Source organism: Leopardus geoffroyi, chromosome C1 (assembly GCF_018350155.1).
Source record: "Leopardus geoffroyi isolate Oge1 chromosome C1, O.geoffroyi_Oge1_pat1.0, whole genome shotgun sequence".
NCBI lineage: Eukaryota > Metazoa > Chordata > Mammalia > Carnivora > Felidae > Leopardus > Leopardus geoffroyi.
In genome coordinates, this window is record NC_059328.1 from 205,562,961 (window position 1) to 205,575,668 (window position 12,708).

Genomic DNA, 12,708 nt, shown 5'->3' on the forward strand with positions numbered 1-12,708 from the left:
TGCATCTTACGGAATAGAGCTCTGAATAAGCAATGCCAGTCTGATTACAAACAACATGGGTCTCATTAGAATCCGTCAATCTGATTGCTAGGTAGTGACATACTGCAGATTACTAGGCCATAATTGCCTCTTACATATTATGTGTATAATATATAGTTTCTCTGGTGTATGTTTAAGCCACTTTCTCTCATGGCTATCTTTTCCAGCTCTACACAAAGCAATGACTATGTTCTCCTAAGTTGATTTTAACTGGGTCCTTAGGTCCTAATTCTATTTTCTCCTAAGTATTCATCAAGTTTTCTACAACAGCACTGTAAACAAAGAATTATGTTCAGGGTGATCGCCAGAAACAAGATATGTCAGGGGTCTATTACCCATTCAATAGGGAGCCGTCCATGGCTGAAGGCACTTCCTCCAAAGGGAAGGGTGAACTAACTGAGGCCAGAGCCCACGGTGTAGCTACACGTCTTAGGTTGGTGATTGAAGCGTGTCGTGCATTTTTGCTTTGCCAAAATCTCTTTGGTTCTTTACTAGGACTAGAAGAAGTCAGACATCTTAGCCCTGGTCATGAGTCCGGTGCAAGTAGGTACTTGGAGTATGCCTGGGGTGGTGAAGGTAGAATGCGTGATGGGTTGGGGATCAGGAAACTTGAGCTAAAATCTGTACTTCAGGGGGTGCATCCCTTTGCTTTTCTCTCCTTCAGTCCTCATCTGAAATCCCAAAGGATAGACAGAGGACTTTGGTTCCAACGAGACACGAAGAGGGGTTCGTTTTCAAATGTGTTTGGAAAATGCTACGTTAAATTGGCAAAACCAGTTTCTTCACAGCAGGACTTCTCAAAGCCCTCAATGTACCAATGTGCTTTATGAATCTCCAAAAGAGGGTGATGGGATGCATCATGGTTTCCCATCTTAATTGGCTGTAGAACCCTTCTTGCCCCAACCTGTACCATCCACTGAATAATATTCGTGAACGTCTTACCCGTCTAATGTTTTATCAAAATATGTGTTTTCTCAGGGCACCTGGGTGGCTCAGTGGGTAAAGCGTCCCATTTTGGCTCAGGTCATGATCTCACGGTTCGTGAGTTCGAGCCTCGCATTGGGCTCTGTGCTGACCGCTCGGAGCCTGGAGCCTGCTTCTCATTCTGTGTCTCCCTCTCTCTCTGCCCCTCCCCGGCTCGTGCTCTGTCTCGCTTTCTTGCTCAAAAATAAACAAACATTAAAAAATTTAAAAAAAAAAAACATATACTCTCGTGGTACATTTGGACCGCACCGACATTCACATGACCTAACTGGCTTGCGTAGACACCCATGTTTGCAGCCCCTGCTTCTTACGGAATTGATGACACTGAATGCTTGCAAGACCCTGACCAAGTAGAGAATTCTTCCTCTTGTTTCAAAGGTGAGTAAACTTAGTTTCGAGGAGATGAAGTGATTTGCTCAAGGTCGCCAGAGGGAGTGGGCAGCCAAGGTAGCGTTCACGTTAAATCTGCGTACTTTGTGATTACGTGATGCTCAGGCTCCACTTTCGTTCATTTTTCTCTTGCGCGTGGGGCCGTCTTTTGTTTCTGTTTGGTTAATGGTCAGCCTCTCTGTCACACACTGTCATCAAAGTGAAGGATGGCTCTTGAGAAGTGCCACCATCCATGATTTTTATGCCTGGAACACAAACGTGATTATTACAGAAAATCACTACTTCCTCCCCCACTCCGTATCAGCTAGTCGTATTTTAGTGATGATAGACGACACTGCTTTTAAGTGAACAGTAGACTTTGGAGATCAATTCTTACAAAACACAGTGCGTAAGGTGAACACTGTATTTCAGTTACAGTTTCTTTCAACTAGAGCTTACCAAAAGAAAAAAAAAAATCAACATGACAAACCGATCAAAAATAAGCCACCTGGCAACAGAAGGGGAAAACAGTGCTTAAGAAAGAATGTACTGGCACCAAGGGGCGCGCCTGAGTGGCTCAGTCGGTTAAGCACCGGACGCTTGGTTTCAGCTCAGGTCATGATTTCAGGGTTTGTGAGTTCGAGCTCTGGGTCAGGTTCTGTGCTAACAGCGTGAAGCCTGCTCGGGATTGTCTTCCCCCCTCTCTCTGCCCCTCTTCTACTTGCATTATCTCTCTCTCTCTCCCTCTCTCTCCCTCTCTCAAAATAAATAAATATTTTAAAAGAAGAAGTCACGCTTACCTGCTAACAATGGCTTGTGGCATCAATATCAAGCTGGAACATACCCTCCTGGAAAGCTGCTCAATCGGATTGAGTTTATCATACATGGGTCAGGGTGATGTAGAAGTTACAAGCAAATTGCTGGAGTCCAACTACTTGGGTTTAAATCCCAAATTCCAGCCCTATCAGCAAGGTGGCCTTGAACCAATTGTCTGACCGATCTGGACGTTAGTATTTTCAACCATGAAATGAATGCATGAGGCCTTACATCTCAGACACAGGCAGTTGCATTTAAACAAACAGAGCGTAATCCATGTCTGGCATGTAGGTAAGTGTTCAAAAATACTAAAGGGGATGGAACCCTGTAAGCCTGAGCTTTAGCACCAGTTCTTAGGATGCTTCAGGAAGAACTTTAATTAAGGTCTTGCCCATCCGATCAATGTCCAGGGGTTAAGGTGTTAGGGTTTTGCACATTCTAGTTGTATCTAGTTGTATCGTTATTCAGAGGAAAAATAATGTGCTTCAAATCTCTTGCCCAGGATTAGGGGTTTTTCTATGTTCCCCAATCCCTTGCCTCATCCTAGGAGCACTGAGTGGCTAAGGCAATTAAAAACCTGAAAAGGCAGAAACTTTTGTATATAAACAGAAAGCTGTGACTGGAGAAAGCATAGAGATCTGTGTTATAGAAAGAAAAACGTTATCGCTGAAGTATCTGGGTAGACGAGGACAAGAATGCAAATGTGATAGCAAGTCTGAACATTGCTCATGCTACTCTGCATTTCTGGGGAAATGAGCATTAGACACATTTATGGGAGAAAATCAAACAACGCTTATAGATGCACTTGACTTCCCCAGGAAGCCTTCCCTGACCTCCCATTGGTGCACAGTGCTCCTTTGTACTTGTGGTAGAGACTGGCTAGCTGCTCAGCTGATTTAATTCCTCTTCCTGTGCACACAAGATTCTTATTTCCGGCCTCCAAACAGTAGCTTAGGCCCATGTGATGTTTTGGCCAATAAGATAAGAGAAGTAGAAATACAAGCCCTTTCCAAGCCTGGCCATAAAACAATCATCTACATTCTCTTAGGTGGTGTCCTTAGATGCCACAGGTTGAAATGGCAGCCTCACAGGAGGAAAGGAGCTTGGATCCACGTCACTGTTTGCAAAGTTGCCAGAAAGATCCTCTGGATCCTCATCAGGCTATGATGATGTTTGCTAGAAGCAACACTTCAGTGTGTTAAGCCCTGAAAATCTGGGGCCATTTATTACAGAAGCTAGCATTCATGACCCTAAATAATACAAACGTCTCATATGACACTACACTGAAATCAATCTCAAAATTATTTTTCAGATGACATGTGGCAATTTTGATACCATTCTGCCAGCTCATTCTAGAAAACCTAGGGGGGAATATTGGTCGCTGAGATGGCTAATTACGCGTCAACCTGACTGGTCATGGGGGGGGGGTCCAAATTAAACATTATTTCTGGATGTGTCTGTGAGGGTGTTTCTGGATGAGAATAGCACTTAAATTGGTAGATTCAATAGAATGCCCTCTCCGGTGTGGGTGGGCATCATCCAATATGTTGAGGGCCTGGATAGAATGATAGGCAGAGAAAGGCAGCATTCCCCTCTTGTTTTCTGTCTTAACTCTCTGAGATAGAACATCTCATCTTTTCCTGCCCGCAGATTGGGATTTACGCCTTTGGTGTGGCTGGTGCTTAGGCTGTTGAAGTTGAACGGAACTACCCCACTGAATTCCTTGGGTCTCCAGTTTGCAGATCATGGAACTTCTCAGCTTTCATAAATTCATGAGCCAAGTCCCCGTAAAACGACTCTCTCCATATATTTATAGATATAGATATATTTCTAATACAGTTGACTTTCTGTCTTGTTAAACAAGTGGGACAGAAAATACCAAGCCCAGTCAGTCTCACAAATATCTTATTGACTACATGTTAATATAGCTGAATCTCGAGAGATACTTCACTGAGAAAGAAACACAAAATAACCTGTTTTACATACCCCAGATTCTTTTTATTTCAAGATCTGTTTTAAAATGTCTCTGATAACACTAAACAGCATGCTCTCGTTCTCTGAAGCCAGCTGCTCCTAAGGGCTTTCATTAATACATTGTAATAAGTCTTGGGACTGATTTTCAATTAACAGGGGCTCAGCCAATTGATAGTTTGTTTAATGAAATGGTGTAATGAGGAGAGCATTCACCCTTAAAACCATGGCCCTTATTATTTTTGTATGCCACATTCACGTAGAAGTTGATGAAATTGATGGGCTTTCTCCCCATGAAAACACACATAGACATGTCACTATTAACATTGGGACCATCTTTTAGGGATACTCTTGGACCCCAATGCACTCTCAAGGATCCAGGAATAAAAGCTTGTGGTAAGGATGGGTAGCTGGTCACTTGGATCAGTAGCAAAGATGTTAGAGAGGGTATAGAACTGAGGATGTTACAGAAGACAGGTCATATCACTAAAAATGCTCTTGAGACTACTGTAGTCCCCTCTTATCCACGGGAGATACATTCTGAGAACCCCCAGTGGACATCTGAAACCATAGATAACATCAAACTCCATATCTATGATGTTTTTCTTTCTGATGCATACAGGCCTATGCGAAAGGCCTGATGCATACAGGCCTATGAGAAAGTTTTTCAAATGTTTACTTATTTATTTTGAGAGAGAGAGAACACGAACAAGCGGGGGAGAGACAGAGGGAGAGGGAGGAAGAGAGTGAGAGAGAGAGCGAGCGAATCCCTAGCAGGCTTCATGCTGTCAGTGCAGAGCCTAACACGAGGCTCAATCTCACAAACCGTGAGATCGTGACCTCAGCTGAAATCAAAAGTTGGACGCTCAACTGACTGAGCCACCCAGGTGTCCCTAAAAGTTTAATTTATAAATAAGGCACAGTAAGATATTAACAATAACTAATAATAAAATAGAATGACATTATATATACAGTAACAAGAGTTATATGGATATGGTCTCTCATTCTCTCAAAATATCTTGTTTTCTAATAAAAATTTTTCTTTTAGTGTTTATTTATTTTGGGGAGAGAGAGACAGAACATGAGCGGGGGAGGGACAGAGAGAGAGGGAGACACAGAATCCGAAGCAGGCTCCAGGCTCCGAGCTGTCAGCACAGAGCCCGACGCGGGGCTCGAACTCACGAACTGTGAGATCATGACCTGAGCCGAAGTCAGCCGCTCAACCAGCTGAGCCACCCAGGCGCCCTCTCTCGAAGTATCTTATTGTAGTATACTCACCCTTCTTCTTGTGATGATGCTGAGATTATAAAATACCTGGATGACGAAGTGAGCTGAATGACATAGGCACTGACATAATATTAAGCTACTATTGACCTCCTGATGCTACACCAGAAGTTGGGTCATCTGCGCCCAGGCCATGGTGGACCGTTGGTCACTGAGACCACAGATGAAAGGAGGACTACTGTAATTACCAGTTGCTGAGTTCTGGCTAGATCATCTGGTTAGACACTGTGCTAACGTTCTAATATATTTAGTCTTTATAAAAGTTTGTGATATTATAATTGCCACTCTACAAACCAGAAAATGGGCCCAGGAAGTTAAGAAACTCACCCTAGGTTGCATGGTAGGAGGGGACACTAAATTCCAACCAAAGTTCATTGTCTTAATTACATTGGATAGGTGCAAAACTCATAGAACCTAAGTCCGATTTGCTAATGCGTGGTTCTCAAGGGCCAGGGCCATTTGGAAGTCAACGTTTTTTATCCTCTAACTAAGCACACTCGATTGGAATTTAAGATCTTGTGGGCTAACCAAAGGACAACCAAGAATTCATGGATTTAGAAACAGCATGCATGTTGACAAATTATTGAAAAGAGACAACTAGATTCCAGGTCTGTATACGGCAACTACTTTATTATTTTCAAATGCAAACTCTTTGCATTTAGTTTGCTATTTTACAATTTTACAAACTAGGTATAAAAGACCATAAATAAATGACATAAGTTATGTGTACCTAAAGTTCATGAAGGGAAGAAAAATACCTTGACAAAATAAAACAAAATAGAAAAATCTATGTCTAACTCAAGAGAGCGCTCAAATTTTGGAACATGTACGAACCAAGCAATGTTCTGTTAATTTCCTTTACGGTATGAACTAAATTATAATAGGCCTTGTACATTCTAATTTTAACCACAGTCCTTGCATATTCCAACATACTTGGAGTGATACAAAAAATAAATGCACTCTTCAGTGTGTATCAACGCTTGATGTTTGGAGAATGTTAAGTGAAAATATTGCTTCTAGAACTTTCCTTGACTGGTCAGAATTTGCGTGTCTTCGGACCAACATTGAGGCTATAAGCGTGTATGGATTAATACACATATCCTTCACAGATCGAATACAAGAGTTCTCAAAACATACACACCAGTAGTGTCGTGAACACAACCTGTCTCCAAAATAACTCTTTGAACACACCAGAACGTTTCATCCATGACTGTTAAAAATAATTTGGGGCCGGCAGACACATGGTGAAGCTACTCGATTTGGTGCAGGGGAACAGCTTAATGCTGCCCTAATGGAAGATCTGAGCAAGATTCAGCATCTGAACTCACTAGGCCAGCACTCGCTTATGGGGCTAATCCAGTCCCTGAAGTTGGCCTCCTGCCCTGACCTCTGGGGAAAGATGACCAGCTCAGAGATTCAACCTCATTTCTTTATACATATTTTTCAGGCATCAATGCATAGGCACATCCCTTTAAAAATATAGTAAAGTCCCCAAAAAGGGGTGAATTCACTTTGTCACTCTGGCATAGCTATGAGAATACAATGCCACACACCCTGTCAGAATGTAATAAATATTTATTGATGATTTTCTCTACTTCTTCAATAGCATAGGGTTCGGAATCTTTTTTTTTTTTTTTTCCCATTTTTCCCTGATTTGATGTTATAGCTTATGTAAATGGCCACGGTTTCTGCAACCGTAGCTGAGAATACGCAAGGCAGCCACTCAGATTATGAAAAAATGGCAGTATGTTGGCTGGAGTTTGGTACACGTGTCCTATCAGAACTGAATCTTCATACACTGGACCTCAGATTCTAGAAGGCTAAGGGCCATAGGAGTTAGCTGCATATGAATTAATTGTAGAACTCATCCTCTAAACTGGGAACCTGAAATCACTTGAGGACATTTAATCCCAACTATGCCAACCTCAAGAGTCACTGGCATGTATTTTTCTGTGACATCGAGAGACAAAGTATTAATCCGGGACACATCATCTCAAAGCTGACACACGCGTCTACGTTCATCTCCGAAAGCGCATGGGTTGCATATATTTGTTCGCATTCAACGAGTCCATTTATGCAGGAAAACAAAGGCTACTTCTATTCCACTTGGGGTCACCAGACAAATTCCATCCCCTCCTCTCTCTCTCCATCAAGAAATTGGTGATTCAGATGGGAAGTTCAGTCCGCATTAATGATCTCGACGATGGGTCGTCACCCGCATGGATTTATATTCTAAAATTACCCCCCTGCTAAGGTGAAAATGCCTCCATCCAAAGCTGTCGAATTACTTATTAAGGTTAGTGTGGCAGTTATGAAACACACTTCTAGATACAGGGCATTGAACACTTCCGGGCTGTCTTTCTAAGGGGACGGGTGCGGTCTCCAGGCCCACTGTCGCACGCGGCTGGTAATCTCAGGACCGGTGGAAAAACCAGCACTCTCCGGGTGTAGCATTCCACAACATTCGCAGGCAGGTCTAAGCATGAGGTTAGACGCTCACGCGCGCACACACACCCACGCACTCGCACTCACACCTATGTACACACATCAAAAGAGATAGTCAGCTCATATTTAGTCTAGGAAAAAAATATATTTATATCACTGCAATGGCACACCCTGGGTAAAATGTGACTTCAGCAATGCATATCATAGGCAGCTCAAGGGAACTGGCTTTGTTTTGCGTAGTGGCACCTAACCTGGTGTCCGTCGTAAGACCTGTAGCCTTGGGTCACTTGCTGCCGCACCAATGCAGCAGTGACGCACAGGAATGAGATACGGAAATACATATAAATAAAACCACAAGGAGTTTAGGAACAAAGGCTCTGCGGAGTTGGTGCTGCGAGGCAGTCCGTTCCTCAATGCAACGGGAGAATAGGTGCTGAGCCTCGCACGTTTGCTGTTTCTTTCACTGGGAAAGGAGATTGGAACGTCAGCCATTTGTTCTTTTCAGGTACGGGTGTTGTTTCATCAGGGTCTTTGCTCCAGAACTGGCAGAGGGGAAGCAGAAGAAACACATCTCGAAGGGACTGAGGAGGGTGTGTTCTGTTTTCTTCTGTGGGCTTTGTGATCGACAGGAAGGGCTGTGAGGCCAAGATAGCAGAATCTACTCCCTGTAGAGAAAGGAGCAAGATTTTAGACAAAACATCAACCAATACGGCCAGCCAGTTGTCAGCCAACGTTACGGGCAAGAACAAAGCACGTAAGGGTCGGTGTGGCTCAGTAAGCAGCAGCTCAGGAGGGAGAGCATGAATTCCTGCTTTCCTCCTCTGAAACAGGACCACTGTAGTAACAACAACAACAACAACAAAAGTGTTTATTAGTAGCTTAATTATAACAACTTGGGGAAGGGACTAGTCTTCCTCCTATCACACGGAGGAGGCTGTTGAATCTCAGCAGAGCCGAACAATCTGCTCATGGTCATGTCACACATGGCGAAGGAGCAAAGCAGGGATTCGAACCCACACAGTCTGAGTCTATAGCCATGCCTTATCCACTGTGCCAACAGCCTCTGTGAGATGAAAATTCTGACTTGTGACGATTCACTTGTGTAAGAGGAGAAAGGTAAAATGATGTGAAAGGCAAACTGTGTTACAGGTAAAGCCCCGGATACTAGCTCCCAGTATTTCCAAAAAGGGAAATTGCGTGTCGTGGGAACAGATCTGGAAACACCACGATCCGCCATTATTCAACGACATGATTGGCAAAAATGCAAAGGAAGAAATAAAAATCACTGAACGTTTTTCTTACAAAGGAACTTCTAATGAAGGAGCGTATCTGGTAAAGGAGTCATACGAGTTGCATGGACCAGGCACAGAGAGCGACCCTCTGGGCCGTGGCACGGGGAAACATTTGGTGTGCCAGTGAGAAAGGTTTTGGGGGCTCAAGCCCACCCAGAACTAATCAGTCACGACTGCCCCGTCAGTCTAGCACTGGGCAGATCAGCGCGATGCAATGGAATCATCGTGGCTCTCCACTGTCCTCACAATTATCAACGCAAACCCGAATAAGCAGTTCCTCTTCTTTCTTTTGTGACAACTGACAATCAAGGTAGCTTTGGGGACTGTGTCTTCCACCACAACGGCCGTGTTTGGCAGCGAATGACCTCAGGTATCGAGAGAGCAAGGATTGAGGCCGGAACGTATCTTCAAAGACAGTTTAGCTCGTTTTATTAAACCAATCGTTTACATGCTGGTTCTGTACCTATGTGTGTTTGTCGTGTGTGAGATATAAATCCAGGTTAGTTTCTTTGAGGTCAATAACCATGATTGGGTCTTGTAGAGAACACTTTAGTCTATTTGGAGAGAGAGAAATAAAGTTTTCTTATAAAATACTCAGATAGAGATTACTTCTTAAGCAACTTAAAATTATACATGTGGGTACGGTTATAACTAGCAAGCCCTCCCTGCAAGAAGCCTCTTGTCAACATCATTCATTTTGACAATTATGGGGGGGGGGGGAAGAAAGAAAGAGAAGGATTTGGATCTACTTTTCCAGCTGTGTCTTCTCTGGAAATTAGTATGTCTATCAAATGTAGTTCCTGAAACCTGACTGTGCAGAGACTTAATCAGGCAGGCATGTATTTACATGCAGGACAAGGAGAACAGGAGTGTGACCTTAAGACTGTTGGAACACAACCAACGCCATATGGATAGGCACACTTTTGGAAGGTGATTTTGTTGTACTGCTAGAAATCCCACTCTTAGAGGAGAAAAAGGAGTCCCAAAACACTTTTGTTCCCTTTCAGTTCCCCAATCCTCTTCTTCACTAAATGCCTGGATAGAAATACATGTTATGAAAATAGTTTGTAACAGGAAGTGGGCTATTTGGGGACTCACTGCGTACGTGAAAAGGGTTGGATGTTTGAAGTGACAAGGGTAGGAAATATGAAGGATGGTATCTAGCTGATGCCAGAATATTCTAGGGTGGAGAAAAATAAACGTTAGCTCCTTTGAATGGAGACAACCTCTTTATCGTGGGGAAGTGTTTGGACAAAGACCAAAGCATGTGGTCTATGTGGCATCATGAGGGAAAGATGTGACTTTCAGTGCATCTAAATAAACAAAGCATTGTTCCTCTGAATCCGTCATGAAGGCATCAAAGTGTCTTTACCATCCAGTTCCATTCGTTACAATGGGATCTGACTTGTGCATTTCATTTTTTTTTTCAATTATAAAACAATGTCACGAATTTCAAGGCTAAGCGACAAAGGAGTATTTGGTAGGTCTGCAAAGGTAGGTGTACGTTTTGTACAGACACACGTTTAAATCACATCCTCACGAATCCATTTAAGGTGAAGCGGCTTCGCGGGCACGGCTCCTACCACTGAACCTCATTCCACCTCACTCCAGCATGTCGCAATGCGACATTTGGGTTCGCGAGCGAAAGAGGGATGAGCAGCGCTCGGAAAACCTTGGAGGAGAAAGAGCGCACCTTCCTTCCGTGAAGTCCCGCGCGTTCTACATAAGAGCGTGTCACGTACGCTTACGACAACGCCGTGTGTTAGGAAAGGTGTTATTATTGAAGTATCATCATCTCTAATTTACAGGTGGAGGATCTGAGTTATAAAGAAACATGGAGTGAATTTCCCAGTGTCAACAGCTCAGCTGGCTTTCGAATCCATAGCTGTCTGGACGCCAGAGCCTGGCTCCGTGCCCTGGGAAACAACGCAACCTTCCCACCGTCCTCCTGTTTCTCTTCTAGAATGTGTAACTTCGCAGAAGCAGTGAGGTTTCACTTTTACAGCTACGGGATATTATTGTGGGCACACGGAAGGCCCTCTGTTGGCCTTCCCACTGGCCTGGACTCTACCTCCTACACTGTGTTAAAAGGAAGATTCCGGGGGCGCCTGGGTGGCGCAGTCGGTTAGGCGTCCGACTTCAGCCAGGTCACGATCTCGCGGTCCGTGAGTTCGAGCCCCGCATCAGGCTCTGGGCTGATGGCTCAGAGCCTGGAGCCTGTTTCCGATTCTGTGTCTCCCTCTCTCTCTGCCCCTCCCCCGTTCATGCTCTGTCTCTCTCTGTCCCAAAAATGAATAAATGTTGAAAAAAAAAAATTAAAAAAAAAAAAAAAAGGAAGATTCGGAAGGCAACCTTTGAACGTCGTAAGGTTTCACGTCCCACCTTGCCATCCTTGCCTGATGAGTTCACGTACACAGATACGTGCTGAGAAAACAACACGACGGCCGCACAGTGTCCAACATTAACTCGTTAGGGTATCTTAGAGCTGACACGTTCTCTCTTTAGAAACGTTCTGCTTTGAGTATGTTCAGCGTTTAGAAAAATAGCTCAAGTCTTAAGCTGCTGCCTCGAAGAAAGCAAGACTTCTAATTATTCGGTGTATGCAAGGAAACACTCTTTTGACTTACAAGGTAATGTCATAATGCCACCTTATTTGAATTGCACCGTGGAGACTGAAAACAAAATACTCCACAGATTCCCTGAAGGAAAAAATTAAACATATACATTTTTTATTTTTTTTTACAGCAAGCAAAAAACCCCACCTACATTGTCAACTTTGAACATGAATATCCGGAACTCTTGGGGTTCAGCAAAAGTGGTGATGAAACAGAAATTGTTGGAGTAGTTTAAAAAAAAAAAAAAAAAAGAAAGAAAGAAATTTCACATTCCTTCTGAAGAGAAAAGCTTTTACAACCAGCGTGGCAAAAAGGTTTTTACTAAACTGTCATGATTTGACAGCATCAGATTGAACATGCCTTTTGCTCTATAAGAAATAGCTTTCAGCATAAAACCAAGGGGGGGGGGGGGGGGGGAGGAAGGTCATTAAAATCAACCAAGTTTTTGTTTAAAAGCGCAAATGGAAGCGTTTAAGAAGTTAAAATCTGTCCAGGCAAAAAGAGTTAGGTCGTTTGTTTCTGACAATACCCAAAGCCATTTAATTCACGTTTCACGAGGAAAATTCTGGGATTAAAGTAGAAGGATCTATAAGGCTCGCGGCCTTTACGGATGAGAAGCCATGTTTTCCGGTAGGTCACGTTCTAATAGCGAGGACATCAAGGTAAGTTCCAAGTCTCACTCCTGACTTCGAGGTAAATCCTCCCTGGCTGACCCTGTCTGGTGCCGGGGCTACAGGAGCAGGGCAGAAAATAAGAATAATGGACGGACCTTCCAGGATTTCTCAACTGCAGCAAAGTCTCCAAAGAATGAGGCATGATCCCAGATTAGAGGTGATTACTTGGTACCCCAAAGATAGGAAGTATTTGTGGCCTGAATGACGGGCACCAAAGGG

General features: G+C 43.5%; 1 protein-coding gene across 1 annotated transcript in view; it reads right to left on the bottom strand.

The window, feature by feature from the left end:
* Positions 1-6,065: 6,065 nt before the first annotated feature.
* Positions 6,066-12,708, bottom strand: part of EPHA4 (EPH receptor A4) — a 152,230-nt gene continuing 145,587 nt past the window's right edge. The window contains exon 17 of the mRNA XM_045481425.1: positions 6,066-8,573. Coding sequence (XP_045337381.1) covers positions 8,567-8,573 — 7 coding nt within the window. The 3' untranslated portion in view covers positions 6,066-8,566. The remainder of the gene's footprint in view (positions 8,574-12,708) is intronic.